Below are 13,349 nucleotides of genomic sequence, written 5' to 3'. Positions count from 1 at the left end.
CTAGGAATGGAATTGCTGGGTCACATGGTAATTCTGTGTTTAATTATTTTTAACTTTTTGAGGAACTGTACATTGTTTTACATGGAAGCTGCACCATTTTACATTCTCACCACCAGTGTCCAAGAGCTCCACTTTCTTCATATCCCTGCCAACACTGTTTTCTATTTTTTTATTATAGCCACACTAGTGGGTGTGAAATGGTACCTCATTGTGGCTTTGATTTGCATTTCCTAATGACTAATGATGATGATGTTGAACATCTGTCTTTTCATATATGGCCATTTGTATATCTTTTGTGGGGGAAATGTCTAAGTCCTTTGTCATGTTTAAATTGAGTCATTTGTTGAGTTAAAAGAGTTATTTATATTCTGGATACTAGACCCTTATCAGATGTATGATTTGTAAATATTTTCTCCCATTTTGTAGGTTGTCATTTCACTTTATTAATAATATCCTTTAATGCACAAAATTTTTGATTCTGATGAAGTCTAATTTATCATTTTTCCTCTTGCTGCTTGTACTTTTGATATCACACCTAATGATCCATTGCCAAACCAATAGCCATGCAGATTTACCCCTGTGTTTTATGGTTTTAACTCATAGTTAAGTTGTTGATCTATTTTGAGTAAACTCTTATATATGGTGTGAGGTAGGGGTCCAACTTCATTTTTTTGCTTGTGAATATCCAGTTGTCCCCAGGTTGTTTCTTAATGAGACATGAGCCACTGTGCCATTGGTGGCAGTTGAAACAAACTTCTTCCAATAGTTATTTTCACATTCTACATAGTCTTTATATATGTGTGTGTGTGTGTATAAATATATATGAATAATTATTCAAATATAACTAACATACAGTATTATATTAGTTTCAGTTGTACAATATAATGATTCAACAATTCTACACATTTCCTGATTCCCCACTGCCACCTCCCCTCTGACAACCACCAGTTTGTTCTCTGTATTTAAGAGTCTGGCTTTTTTGGTTTCTTTTTTTTTTTGCTTGTTCATTTGTTTTGTTTCTTAAATTCCACACATGAGTAAAATCATATGGTGTTTGTCTTTCTCTGACTTATTTTCATTTAGCATTATATACTTTAGGTCCATGTATGTTATTGTTGCAGTTGGCAATATTTCATTCTTTTTTATGGCTGAGTAATATTCGTGTGTGTGTGTGTGTGTGTGTGTGTGTGTGTGTGTGTGAAAGAGAGAGAAAGAGATATGAATGGATACTTAATGCTACAATAAACATAGGGTTGCATATATTTTTTTGAATTAGTGTTTTCATTTTCCTTGAGTAAGTACCCATTAGTGGTATTACTGGATCATATAGTAATTCTATTTTTAATTTTTTTAAAGGAACTCCATACTGTTTTCTACAGTGGCTGTACCTATTTGCATTCCCACTAACAGTGTATGAGGGTTCCTTTTACTCTACATCATCACCAGTATTATTTCTTGTGTTTTTTATTTTAGCCACTCTGACGGGTATAAAGTGATGTCTCGTTGTGGTTTTAATTTGCATTTCCCTGATGATTAGTGATGTTGAGTATCTTTTCATGTGTCTGCTGGCAATCTATTTCTTCTTTGGAATACTGTCTGTTCAGCTCCTCTGCCTATATTTAATTGGATTATTTGTTTTGTTTGTGTGTGTGTGTGTGTGTGTGTGTGTGTGTGTGTGTGCATGCGCGCATGTGTTGGGTTATATAAGTTCTTTATATATCTTGGATATTAACCCCTTATTGGATATATCTTTTGTAAATATCTTCTTTCATTCAGTAGGTTGCCTTTTTGTTTTGTTGATGGTTCCTTTTCTCTGCAAAAGCTTTTTCTTTTGATGTAGCCCCAATAGTTGAATTTTGCTTTTGTTTCCTTTGCCAGAGGAGACATATCCAGGAAGAGGTTTCTATGGTGATGTGAAAGAAATTATGTACTGTTTTCTTCTAGGAATCTTATGGTTTCAGGGCTCACATTTAGGTCTTTAATCCATTTTGAGTTTATTTTTGTTTATAGTGTAAGAAAGTGGCCCAGTTTCATTCTTTTGCATTTATCTGTCCAGTTTTCCTAGTAACAGTTGTTGAAAAGACTGTCTCTTTCCCATTGTATATTCATGAGTCCTTTGATGTAGATTAATTGACCACAAACATGTAGCTTTATTGCTGGGATTTCTATTCTATTCCATTGATATATATGTCTTTTTGTGCCAGTACCATACTGTTCTGATTACTACAGCTTTGTAGTATAATATTTTTATAATTTTAATTTGTACTGTGTCTTCCTTTTATCCCATTGTTGGGTATTTGAATTTTCCTTCTTTTCTTCTTTCTCAAATAGAGTAGTGTCCTCTATCTTTGTATAAATTGGAACTCCCCTCCTCCCATCTTCCATCAGCTTATGTTCGGGTTATATTTGCTGGTTGTACTTTTAGGGAGAAGTAGATTTTATTGTCATGAACTTTTATTATTATGTGGGTATATTTAAAATAGAGGCTTTCATAAGTGGCACTTGAGCAAGGCTTGTCAAGAGAGGCATAGGTTATGATCAGACAAGGGCTCAAATCTTAGTTCCATCTTGTATATGAGGAGAAGGAATTTACTGAACCTCAATGCAATAATATCATCATTTGTCAGTTGCTGGTAAAAATAGTATATATCTTGGAGAGTTGTCGTAAGGATAAATAAGATAATACATGGAAAATGATTAGCATAAAGGCTGGTAGAGATCTGGCTCTATTGCCATAGCTACTGAGAATGTTTCCTTTCCCACTTCTTTCCTTGACCACCTTTTCTCCCTTCTCCCCTCTTATCCTCTCCCTGATAACCTTAGTTTGTGTTTCCATTTTCCTAGTCTTTCTCTGGTATTTTCATTTTTGAGTTCTCATTCTTATGGCCAGAAATCCAGGATCTGGGTGGGTTTAGACATGACTCGGTTAGAAGAGGAGGAGTGATATGGGCATAATCACTTCATGCAGGAGACTCTTGGCAAGCCACCTTTGTTTCCTTTCCTTTGTGTAAAACTGTTGATTTTCTTTTTCATCAAGAATTAGCAACATCACAGAGAAGAATGTCTGAATTTACTTTCAGGACAAGTAGCTGTGATATTGCTACCTCAGTGTCAGAAGATGTGGGAAATAGTGATTTCTTAGGGTCACAATGATTTTTGGGAGAGGCTATGTGCTTTAGGAATGACATCACTAATTTTAAGGAAAGGGCAAATTTAATATTGAAAAAATTTTTCATCAATAAAACATGTAGTAAGAGTGACAAAGAATATTTGTGAAGAAAAAGAAGTTCCCAGTTTTTTTTTCAATTTTTTCAATTTATTTATTTTGAGAGAGAGAGAGAGAGAGAGAGAGAGAGAGAAAGAGAGAGAGAAAGAGAAAGAGTACGTGAATAGGGGAGGGGAAGAGAAAGGGAGAGACAGAATCCCAAGAAGCTCTATGCTGTCAGTGCAGAGTCTAATGTGGGGCTCGAACGCACGAACCGTGAGATCATGACCTGAGCTGAAACCAAGAGTCGGATACTCAACTGACTGAGCCACCCAGGAATCTCCCCCAGTTCTTTATCTTTTAGCCTTTTCCTAGAGGTTTAGTGGTCATTAGAAAGAAGGATTAGTTACCAGTGCTCTTTTGTAAGAGTTTATCTAGCATGGTTTTTCATTCTAGTTTTACAAATATTTGTTTCCAGTTAACAGAAGATGAAATTGCAACTATTCTTAAATCTACTTTGAAAGGACTAGAATATTTGCACTTCATGAGAAAAATACACAGAGATATAAAAGCTGGAAATATTCTCCTCAATACAGAAGGACATGCAAAATTGGCTGATTTTGGAGTGGCTGGTCAGTTAACGGTAAGTGCAGTAATTGTGGACACTCTTTTGGCTTATATGTCCAGGTTTGATTGCAACTAAATGTTGATAACTTTTTAGAGGGGTTAATGGGAAGAAATATGTAACTACATTGTTCTTGGGGAGAAGGATCCATAATTTAAGTATTATTTATTACTTTTATTTAAAACTTAAGAGATGTTGAATGAATATGAAAAAATGTAATTGAAATGCTTGAATGTTTAAAAAGGAAAGCTATATTGATCCATTTCTATAGCTTTTATTGTTACAGTACTGTTTTATGACTATCTTTAATGAAGGTGGAAATAAGTTTCTTGTGGATTCTTTGTTATTACAGAATTCAAACTTCTTAAAAATGTCCTGTCAGAGCTCTAGTGGAAATTCTAAAAAAATAGTCAATTTCAGATACAATCTGTAGTAATTGAGAGTTTCACTATACAGTTTAAAGAATATGTTGACAGATTTCCTTTGTGTTTTTGTAGTAGTATTTATATCTGTGTGATGTTTTTGCAGGATACAATGGCAAAACGCAACACTGTGATAGGAACTCCGTTTTGGATGGCTCCTGAGGTTATTCAAGAAATAGGCTATAACTGTGTGGCTGACATCTGGTCCCTTGGCATTACTTCTATAGAAATGGCTGAAGGAAAACCACCTTATGCTGATATACATCCAATGAGGGTAAGAAAATGCTGGTTTGCTAAAAATGTTGATGTTATATAAATTTTGCATTTTTGTAATGTCAGTGTAAATAAACAAATACAGATTAAATAAGTTGATTTGAATTTAGGTTCTGTGCAAAAAACAGTAAAATTATCTGTTAAAGGTTGGCAATATTAACTTTTCTCCCCCCACATCCTTAATTGTGAGAAAAGAAGTGAAGGCTATATGTCCCTCTACAGTCACCATTTTCCTCCCCCCAAACTATACGTGTAAAATATTCCCTTGCTTTTCAGTAGAAGAAAGGGTTGGCAAATCCACTATATTCTTTAATCCATCCATTGTTTTCTCAGTGCAGCAGTAGAGGCCTGGGAAAAATCATTTCTCACTTTTCTACCCACCCTGTGGAGTCTACCTTTCTGTGTTTTTGGTTTTCCTTTTTTTCTTCTCTCATCTGAAATTAATATTTAAAAATCATGATTTCTAATATTGCTATGTACCTGTAAGCATATTAATCTTATTTCTTTAGTTGTCTTAGTGAGAAACTGGAATTCCTTTCTTGAACATTATTATACACTTCTGTGAGCTCCCTTTTCCAGGATGATTTTTTTGAGTTTGAAGTATGTACCTTACATATTCAAGTCTAATTGCCTGTGCTTCAGGGTTTGTGATGATACAGTTCTTAGGTTTTTTCATATGTGAATCTCAATTCATTATTGATTAAGTACATCTGTGTTTGTGAACTTATTGCCCTCTAGTGGCTGGAATCACCTCAAGAAGAAAAGATAGAAGAATGAAGAGAGAGAGAAAGAGAGAGAGAGAGAGAGAGAGAGAGAGAGTGTATAGAGAAGAAAAAATGGCGTCAGGCTGACTGGAGAAATGTGTGAAGTAAATAGATGGGAGGAAAGAGAATGTAGTATTTTGGAACATCTGAAAAAGAATAAATTGGAATTAATTTCTGATATACAGTATTATTGTGGATTGAATTTCAATAATATAAGTAATAGTGTACTGTGCTGAAAATATTTAAAAGTCTGTCTCCCACTTTAAAGAGAATTCTTCGAGTAATAAAATTATATATAATATGTATCATCTTCCTGGTGTATATTAATTTCTTTTAAGGTGAAAAATAAAAATGACATGAATTGTTCGTTTGCAAAATAATAAAAAATGACAAGATCAGCATAAAACCAGCAACACAGATTCTCATTTCTTTTCTGATTATTAGTTATCTTTAGTACTTTTAGTTATGATGTTTTTAGGGTGATCCTCAAACTAGGTGTATTTGAATTTGAGTTAATGAGGTTAACTGAATTATCCAAGGCAACCTAGCCAGGTGCCAGAGCTGAGATTTAACCTAGGACTTAGATTATTACTGTTCTGTTTCCTTCTTGTGTAGATCTTTTTTTTCTAACCACAAAGATGAACGTATTAAATTTGACCCTGAAGTAGTCTGTCTGATAGTAAATAGTTGTAATATGTGGTTCCCGACTTCTAGGATCTTAAAGTATCATTTGGCAGTTTGAATTAACACATGTGAAATAGCAAAAATATACTTGAAGACAGTATTTCTCTTTAAAATTCTGTCTATCAGTCATCGGTCTATCTCACTTTTTTCCTACCAGTCTAAATCCTACTCATTCAAGTCCCAGCTCAGATATTATTTCTATATAGAGCCTTCCTTGGTAGCCATCACCTAAGTAAATTTCTTGTTTTCCTCATAATTTGTATATAGGCAATTCTGGGCTCTGCAAGTTCTTTGGACAGTTTATCAAGTGTCGCCTTGTGCATTTCCAAACAGTATGGTTTTAAGTTGCTACTTAAATTGTGTTATCATCATTTAACTTTTCTCATGTTTGTGAACTGCTTTGTACAAATGAGAGTATGAACTGCAAGTACTGAGAAGCTGTTAAGGTCACGTGGTGGGTACAAGTTTTCCAAAGCTCACATTTTATCATTGGCGGCAAATACGATAGTTTCCTTGAAATGACAGATTCACACGGTTCATTTTTGAGAAAATGTCAGTCCTATGTCCAAGTCTGAATTGCCATCGCTTTTCTGTCAGTTGTTCCTTAGTAACAAGTTGCAGCTTGTTTGGCTTGCAGTTCTGTCACACAAGTGCTTTTCCTCAAGATAATCACCGTTCTTCTGTATGCAAGGCAAGTGCTTTGTGTGCATTTCTCACTTTGTCGTAAAGAATATTAAAAAGGTATGTATTCAAGGGTAGAATTTTGATAAAATTAATAGTATTTACTGCTCATCAAAGTTTAGTTTGGTGGGAGGTTGGGTGGGAGGAAAAAAGAAAGAGCTGTCCAAGAGAGAAAAAAGGATTGTTGAGGACACAGCCGAAGTTGGAAAGTGAGAATTGTATTGTCACCAATACAGTTCTTTGCTCTAGCCTTGCTCTAGCAGTGCTCAGCAGTGGAACACAGCACATTATGGCCTTGAGCTCAGGTTTGAGGTGAAATGAATGAGTGTCTCGAAACGATGGGGCTCCAGGGCATTGAAGGATGCTGTTGAGAGAGTTGTTCTGGTGGTTACAATGGGGTGTAACCTGAAAAGAGAGGAGAGGGTATAGGAAATGAACGGATCAGGGAGCTAGACAGTGTTTTTCACACTTCCTACATAGCCGTTACCTGGAGAGCTTTGAAAAAATACTGATGCCTGGGCCCTGACCCAAACCGATTATTTCAGAATCTCAGTGTTATTAGAGAGCCAGTAAAGCTGTAGTTAAGGTATAAGAGAGTTGGCTGTATATGAAACTCACGTTAGTGAGTGAAATAGTGAAGTTTCCTTTTTTTTAGAGAGAGAGCATGTGAGTGCTTGTGAGTGGGGGAGTGGCAGGGGGAGGGAGAGAGAGAAAAAATCTCAAGCTGAGTGTAGAGCCCGACTTGGGGCTTGACACCATGACCCTGGGATCACGACCTGAGCTGAAATCAAGAGTCAGACGCTCAATTGACAGAGCCACCCAGGCATCCCTGAAGTTTTCTGTTTTTAATTAAACAATTTTCTCACTTTAACCACTCTGTGAAATAATTATGTTTTTTAAGTTTATTTATTTTGAGAGAGAGAAAGTGCGAGTGGGGGAAGGGCAGGGAGAGAGTGAGAGAGAATTCCAAGCAGGTTCCATGCTGTCTGCTCAAAGCCTGACATGGGGCTTAATCCCACGGAATGTGAGATCATGACCTGAGCCAAAGTCAATGCCCACTGACTGAGCCACCCAGGAGCCCCCAAATACATATTTTAATCTCCATTTTAATGAGTGGATTGGGTGAAATGGATACTTAAAAAATTACGTTTTTTGTTAAGATGATACAGTTTATAAATGGCAGAACTGAGAGATGAATTCATGCTAGTCCATTTCTTGCCTTGACAAAAAAGAAATATCTTTTGTGTTTATATGTCAACTCTATGCAGATGAAGGAGTGGCTAGCAAAAATAAAAATCAGCAAACATTTTAATTTCATAATTATTATATTAAAATAGGAACCTTCTAAATTTTTCAGAGTGGGAAGAAATATGGGCAAATTTTTCATGTTCCCTGCCATTTTTTTTTTTTGTAGCAATGTTGGCTTATGAGATTACCAATAGTTTATAAAGTTGTCACAGTGGAATGAGGATGTGAGTGATGGAAAGACCACTACAACAGATGGAGGCAAAGAATGCTAGTTCTTTTAAGATAAGTAAAGGATAGTATATAATTTACTGCATTTAGTTGGCTATCTGGAACAGGACGCTAGTTAGGATGTGGTAGGCCAGCTTCCCTAGCCTCCACATCCTAGTCCTTCTGCAATTCCCTTTGGCTGTTGTTACAAGATGATAGCCTTTCCCACTATGCCTACCCTCTAGAGGTATGTCATAGGAACAACGAGGCTGACTGAGTGAACTGGGTGTTGGTTTCCTACTCTTATTCTCAGACATACCGTCCTTCTAAGTATGCCCAGGCTCCAGGCGGCCTGCTTGAGACCCAGGTCGTGCTTGCTTCGGCCAGCAAAAATTCGGGTCAAGAAGAGATGCGTCCATTTTTGATAATTTAGAATGGAGTTGCTCCTGCCTAAATAGCCACAAATTAATATCGTGGCTTTCACTGATTAAGCTTTTTGTAGGACATATGTTTTGAGTGTCATAGCCTGAGGGATATGAAGAACTTAAAGATGGCACTAAATTAGAAAGTGAAAGCGATCAAATTGGAACTTGATAGTGAATTGAAAATGGGTCTTTTGAAGGTGTGAAGGCTGAGGTCATTTGTTTTATACACTTTGGTTTATCATTGGTCAAAGATTGATGCTTATCTTTAATCATTCCTCAGGGAGAATAAGAAGTATTGGGGATATAGATACTCATGGAGGAATTTCCTAATAAAAAGAGCTACTAAAAACACTGGATTTGTTTGATGGCAAGGGATACTAATTTGTTAGTTTTTATACAGCTTGCTTTCTCTCTCTTTTTAAAAGAGAAACTCGTAGTGTGTACAGATTATATCTTTGCTGTGGTAAGAGTAATAATTATGTGTCTAGTAAAAGGCAATGATGAAATCACATTAAAACATGTAAAGCTTTGTAAATAGGAAAAGGATGAAAACGTGGTTATAAATTTACATCCAGCAAATAGATTAAAATTAAGCAGTAATGACAGATTAAGGAATAACAACAGATGGAAGTAAAACTCAAAATGTTAAATGAAACAAGTTTTATCGAAATCCAGTTTATTTTAAAAAGTTAAATATAAAGAAACTGAATTAATTTTGGTCAGTTAAATAAACAAAGGGATTTAAAATTTTAATTTTGAATTTGGTTAACCACATATTTCTTTGGAGATCTACCTCTTTCTCAGCTCTATAGGAAATATAATTACCAAATAATCAGGAAATGAGTGAATAGTATTATTTTTTAAATGTCTGTCCCTGTACCCCACTACCAAACCCAGGCACTTTGTTTCATACACATCACTAAGACCCTGTTGATTCTTTTAAATACAGTTTTGGTTTTGATTTCTTTTGTTTTACAGTCTTTTGTGTTTGATTACCCATTGCTTGGCATAGAGAAAGGGGTAAGGACAGAAGTGTTTGAGTCAGACTAAGAACTGTTTGAGAGAGCAAGTACTGTGACTGAAGATAGCTTGGCATCAACTGAAGGAAAGAAAATAAAAATCAAACTAAGAATTGTACTTCTACACAACACAATATGAATGTTTATTACCTTTTAAAGATAAAATATAGACATATATTGTATATTTTAGGAAGACTTGTCAAATGTGACTTAAGGAGACAATTGGAGGCATTTAAATGGCAATTTTCAGGAAATTCAACTTATATACAGCTTGACAATCTGTTTAAGAGTAAATTAGGAATTACTTTAGACTAAAAAAAGATCTCTTTGTCTCTCCATCTGTCTCCCTATATCCTTACATCACTTACTTATGAAGAAAAGAACCCTGTAGATAATTTCAACACGGAAAAGTTACTTTTGATGAATGTTTTTGAAAGTGATGTTATCTTTCTTTCCTTAACCTTGCTGTTTTTTACAACTTGCCTCTTTACTTCTACCCCTTTTGGGGAAATAGTGCGTTTTAATACGTGAAATAAATGATCCAGTACATGCAAAGTAAACACAGACATTAGGAAAAAATCACCCTCTATACTGCATATTAAAAAACAAAACACACAGTAGCTTGCCCCTACCTCAAATCACATGGCACTACTACTTTTACAAGTATACTCCAGGTATAGTCCTGATCCAACAAGATTTCTTAAAAAAAAAAAAAAAAAAAAAAAAAGGAGATATTAAATCTCCATCAAAGGAGTGAAACTGAGTTATCCATTTTTTATAAATAAAAATGAATCAGTGACCTCCTTCCTGTCTAATTAATGATCAAATTTGGCTGAATTCTAGAAGACTAGGCTTGAGGAGGGGTGGTAGTTGAGTAATGCCCCACCTGGCATATTTACACATCTGCCCTCTCCCAGTCCCTACTGTATATGGCTCAGTAGATAGCTGGCCCATCTTAGTGTGGGGTGCAGGCACTGCCTCTTGGAAGATTCCCTATAGGCATTTAACATGACGAGCAAAAGACAGGTATCTTCATTTTATTTGGGAGTAGATGAAGGAATATGGGACTGTTAATTCACAGAAACATCCTGGCTGAAAGCCTCCGTCTTAAAGCCTGAGATAGCAGGGTGCAGCCGTTCTCTGTGGTCTGACCCTATGGATGTGCTGCTCCAGATTCCCCATACGCCTGGCCAGGAGCTTGTAGGCAAACCTCACTCCTGCCCTGCCCAGGATGGGAGGCTGGCCTCAGCAGTTTGCCGTCAGCACTCATGTTCACAGACGTCATGTGGCTTAATGGTGAAGCCCAGGTACCCTCTTTTCCTCTTGGCTTTCATAGCTAAATTTTGGCTTGAATGACTTGTTCTATGCTTACAAGGATCACTTTCTTACTTTTTATTTTATCTTTTTACCCCCACAATAGATTCTTAGGGCCGCCTCAATAAATTACCAGAAATCTGGTAGCTTTAAACAACAGAAATGTATTCTTTCACAATCGGGGTGTTCACAGCGTTGCTCTGCTTCCAGAGGCTCTAAGAGAGAATCCATTCTTCGCTCTTCTAGCTTTTGGTGACTGCTGGCAATCCTTGGCGTTCCTTGAATTGTAACTGCATTGTTCCATCTCTGCCTACATCTTCACATTACCTTCTCCTCAAATTTCCCTCTGTCTCTTAAAAGGACACTTGTCATTGTTTTTAGGGACTACATGGATAATCCATGGTGATAGCCTCCTTTCAGTTCCCTACCTTTCTTTTCCAAATGAGGTCACATTCAGAGGTTCTGGGGATCATGACAAGGACACATCTTTTGGGGGCTACCTTTCAACCACTACACCTTCTATAATTTTTTCTCTCCTTTTAAATTATATACAGTTTAAGATTAATAGTGACTAATATTAGGACTAATATCTCCTAGTCTTTCTGTTCTCAATTTTTTTATTGTGGTAAAATATACAGAACATAACATTTATCATTGTAATCACTTTTAAGTATACAATTCAGCAGCATTAAGTACACTCATGCTGTTGTGTAACAATCACACTATCCATTTCCAGAAAATTTTATCATCCCAAACTGAAACTCTGTACCCATTAAACAGTAGCTCTTCATTATCTCCTCCCCACAGCATTTTGTCACCACCATTCCACTTTTGGTCTCTATGAGTTTGACTGTTCTGAGTACCTAATAGAAGTGGAATCATGCAACATCTGTCCTTTTGTGTCTGAATTATTTCACTCAGCATAATGTTTTAAAGGTTCGTTCATGTTGTACCATGTGTCAGCATTTCCTTCCTTTTTAAAGCTGAATAATATTCTCTTGTATGTATATACCACACTTTGTTTATCTATTCGTCCACTGACTGACACTTGGGTTGCTTTCCCATTTTGGCTATTGTATATAATGCTACTGTGAACATGGGTATACAATTATTTCCTTGAGACGGCTTTTGATTCTTATGGGTGTATACCCGGAATGAGGATTGCTGGATTATATTATGTATAATTTTGGGGGGAACTTCCGTAGTTTTTTCATAGTAGCTGTACCATTTTACATTCTCACCAGCAGTTATTTCCAGTGGTTCCAGTTTTTCCACATTCTTTCTGACATTTACTTTCTGTCTTTTTGGTAATAGTCATCCTAGTGAGTGTGAACAGGTATCTCAGTTTTGATTTGTTTTTCCCAAATAACCAGTGATGTTGAGTATCTTTCCATTGGTATATCCTATGTGAAGAAAATTGGGTTGGTTGTTTTTTGTTGTTAAGTTTCTGTTCTCATTTTTATTGACTTTTCTCTGGTATTAATCTGCTTTATTTCTATTTGCTGGCTGAGATCTCTGAATCATTTGACTTTTTACTGCTTTTATTATCCTTCCAGCTGTCCCCTATTATTCTTTGCACCCCAAGTCTAATACTCTAAGTCCCTTTGTAATTCTTCCTTCATAATCAGTCTATTGGGAGATCTTTGAGTCAAATCGTTTTTACTTCCTGTTTACATGCAAATGACTTACTGGTCTACAAATAGAGGGTTGCTTATTTGTATTTATATATATTACTTTATTTGGGCAGTAGGTGTGTTCTGATGAAGGTGTGTAAATATTTAATAGGTGCAAATCATTTTAAATTATTATTTTTAAAATAATTAAAAAAAGAGGTTAGAGTGGGAGAGAGCTAAAGCATAAGAGACTCTTAAAAACTGGGAACAAACTGAGGGTTGATGGGGGGTGGAAGGGAGGGGAGGGTGGGTGGTGGGCATTGAGGAGGGCACCTTTTGGGATGAGCACTGGGTGTTGTATGGAAACCAATTTGACAATAAATTTCATATATTGGAAAAAAAATAAATCCTGAAAAAAAATTTTTAATGACTCCTTTAGTAATGAGAATAACACTTTTCAAACTTATCTACCTTGTAATTGTGTATATTTTTAGGGTGGGACATACTCATTTTAGTAGTAATATAAATTTAATCCATAATATTAAAATATTTTTGATTTGGTATTAATGTTAAAGTATAAGAAATGCATGTTCTAATGTGGAGACAGGAAATTTGACTTTTAGACTACTTGGAGTATAGATCTGTTATACTTAACTACATTGCTTATTTTGTGTCGAAACTAAATGTCATTTAAGTATGAGTGTGTGATTTTTGAAGAAAGTACCCTGGAATTTTCTTCCTGTACGTTCCTCTTTCCTTTATCTCCTTCTATACATGTTTAGTGCACATTTATCATTTGCTGATCGGACTTTGAGGATGTAGTGGTAAGCAGAGCAGGCGTGTGTCCTATTCCCTTGGAACTTCCAGTC

The 13,349-nt window shown here is 35.8% G+C and overlaps 1 protein-coding gene across 2 annotated transcripts in view; it reads left to right on the top strand.

The window, feature by feature from the left end:
• STK3 (serine/threonine kinase 3) overlaps positions 1-13,349 on the top strand; it is a 278,518-nt gene that overhangs the window by 76,484 nt on the left and 188,685 nt on the right. For both annotated transcript variants that reach the window (XM_011291410.4, XM_023248602.2), the window contains exons 5-6: positions 3,684-3,848; positions 4,359-4,526. In XM_011291410.4, the coding sequence (XP_011289712.2) occupies positions 3,684-3,848; positions 4,359-4,526 (333 nt within the window). The remainder of the gene's footprint in view (positions 1-3,683; positions 3,849-4,358; positions 4,527-13,349) is intronic.

This window comes from Felis catus, chromosome F2, assembly GCF_018350175.1.
Source record: "Felis catus isolate Fca126 chromosome F2, F.catus_Fca126_mat1.0, whole genome shotgun sequence".
Classification (NCBI taxonomy): domain Eukaryota; kingdom Metazoa; phylum Chordata; class Mammalia; order Carnivora; family Felidae; genus Felis; species Felis catus.
Note: the sequence above shows the minus strand (reverse complement) of the source record. Positions and strands in the feature narration are given on the sequence as shown.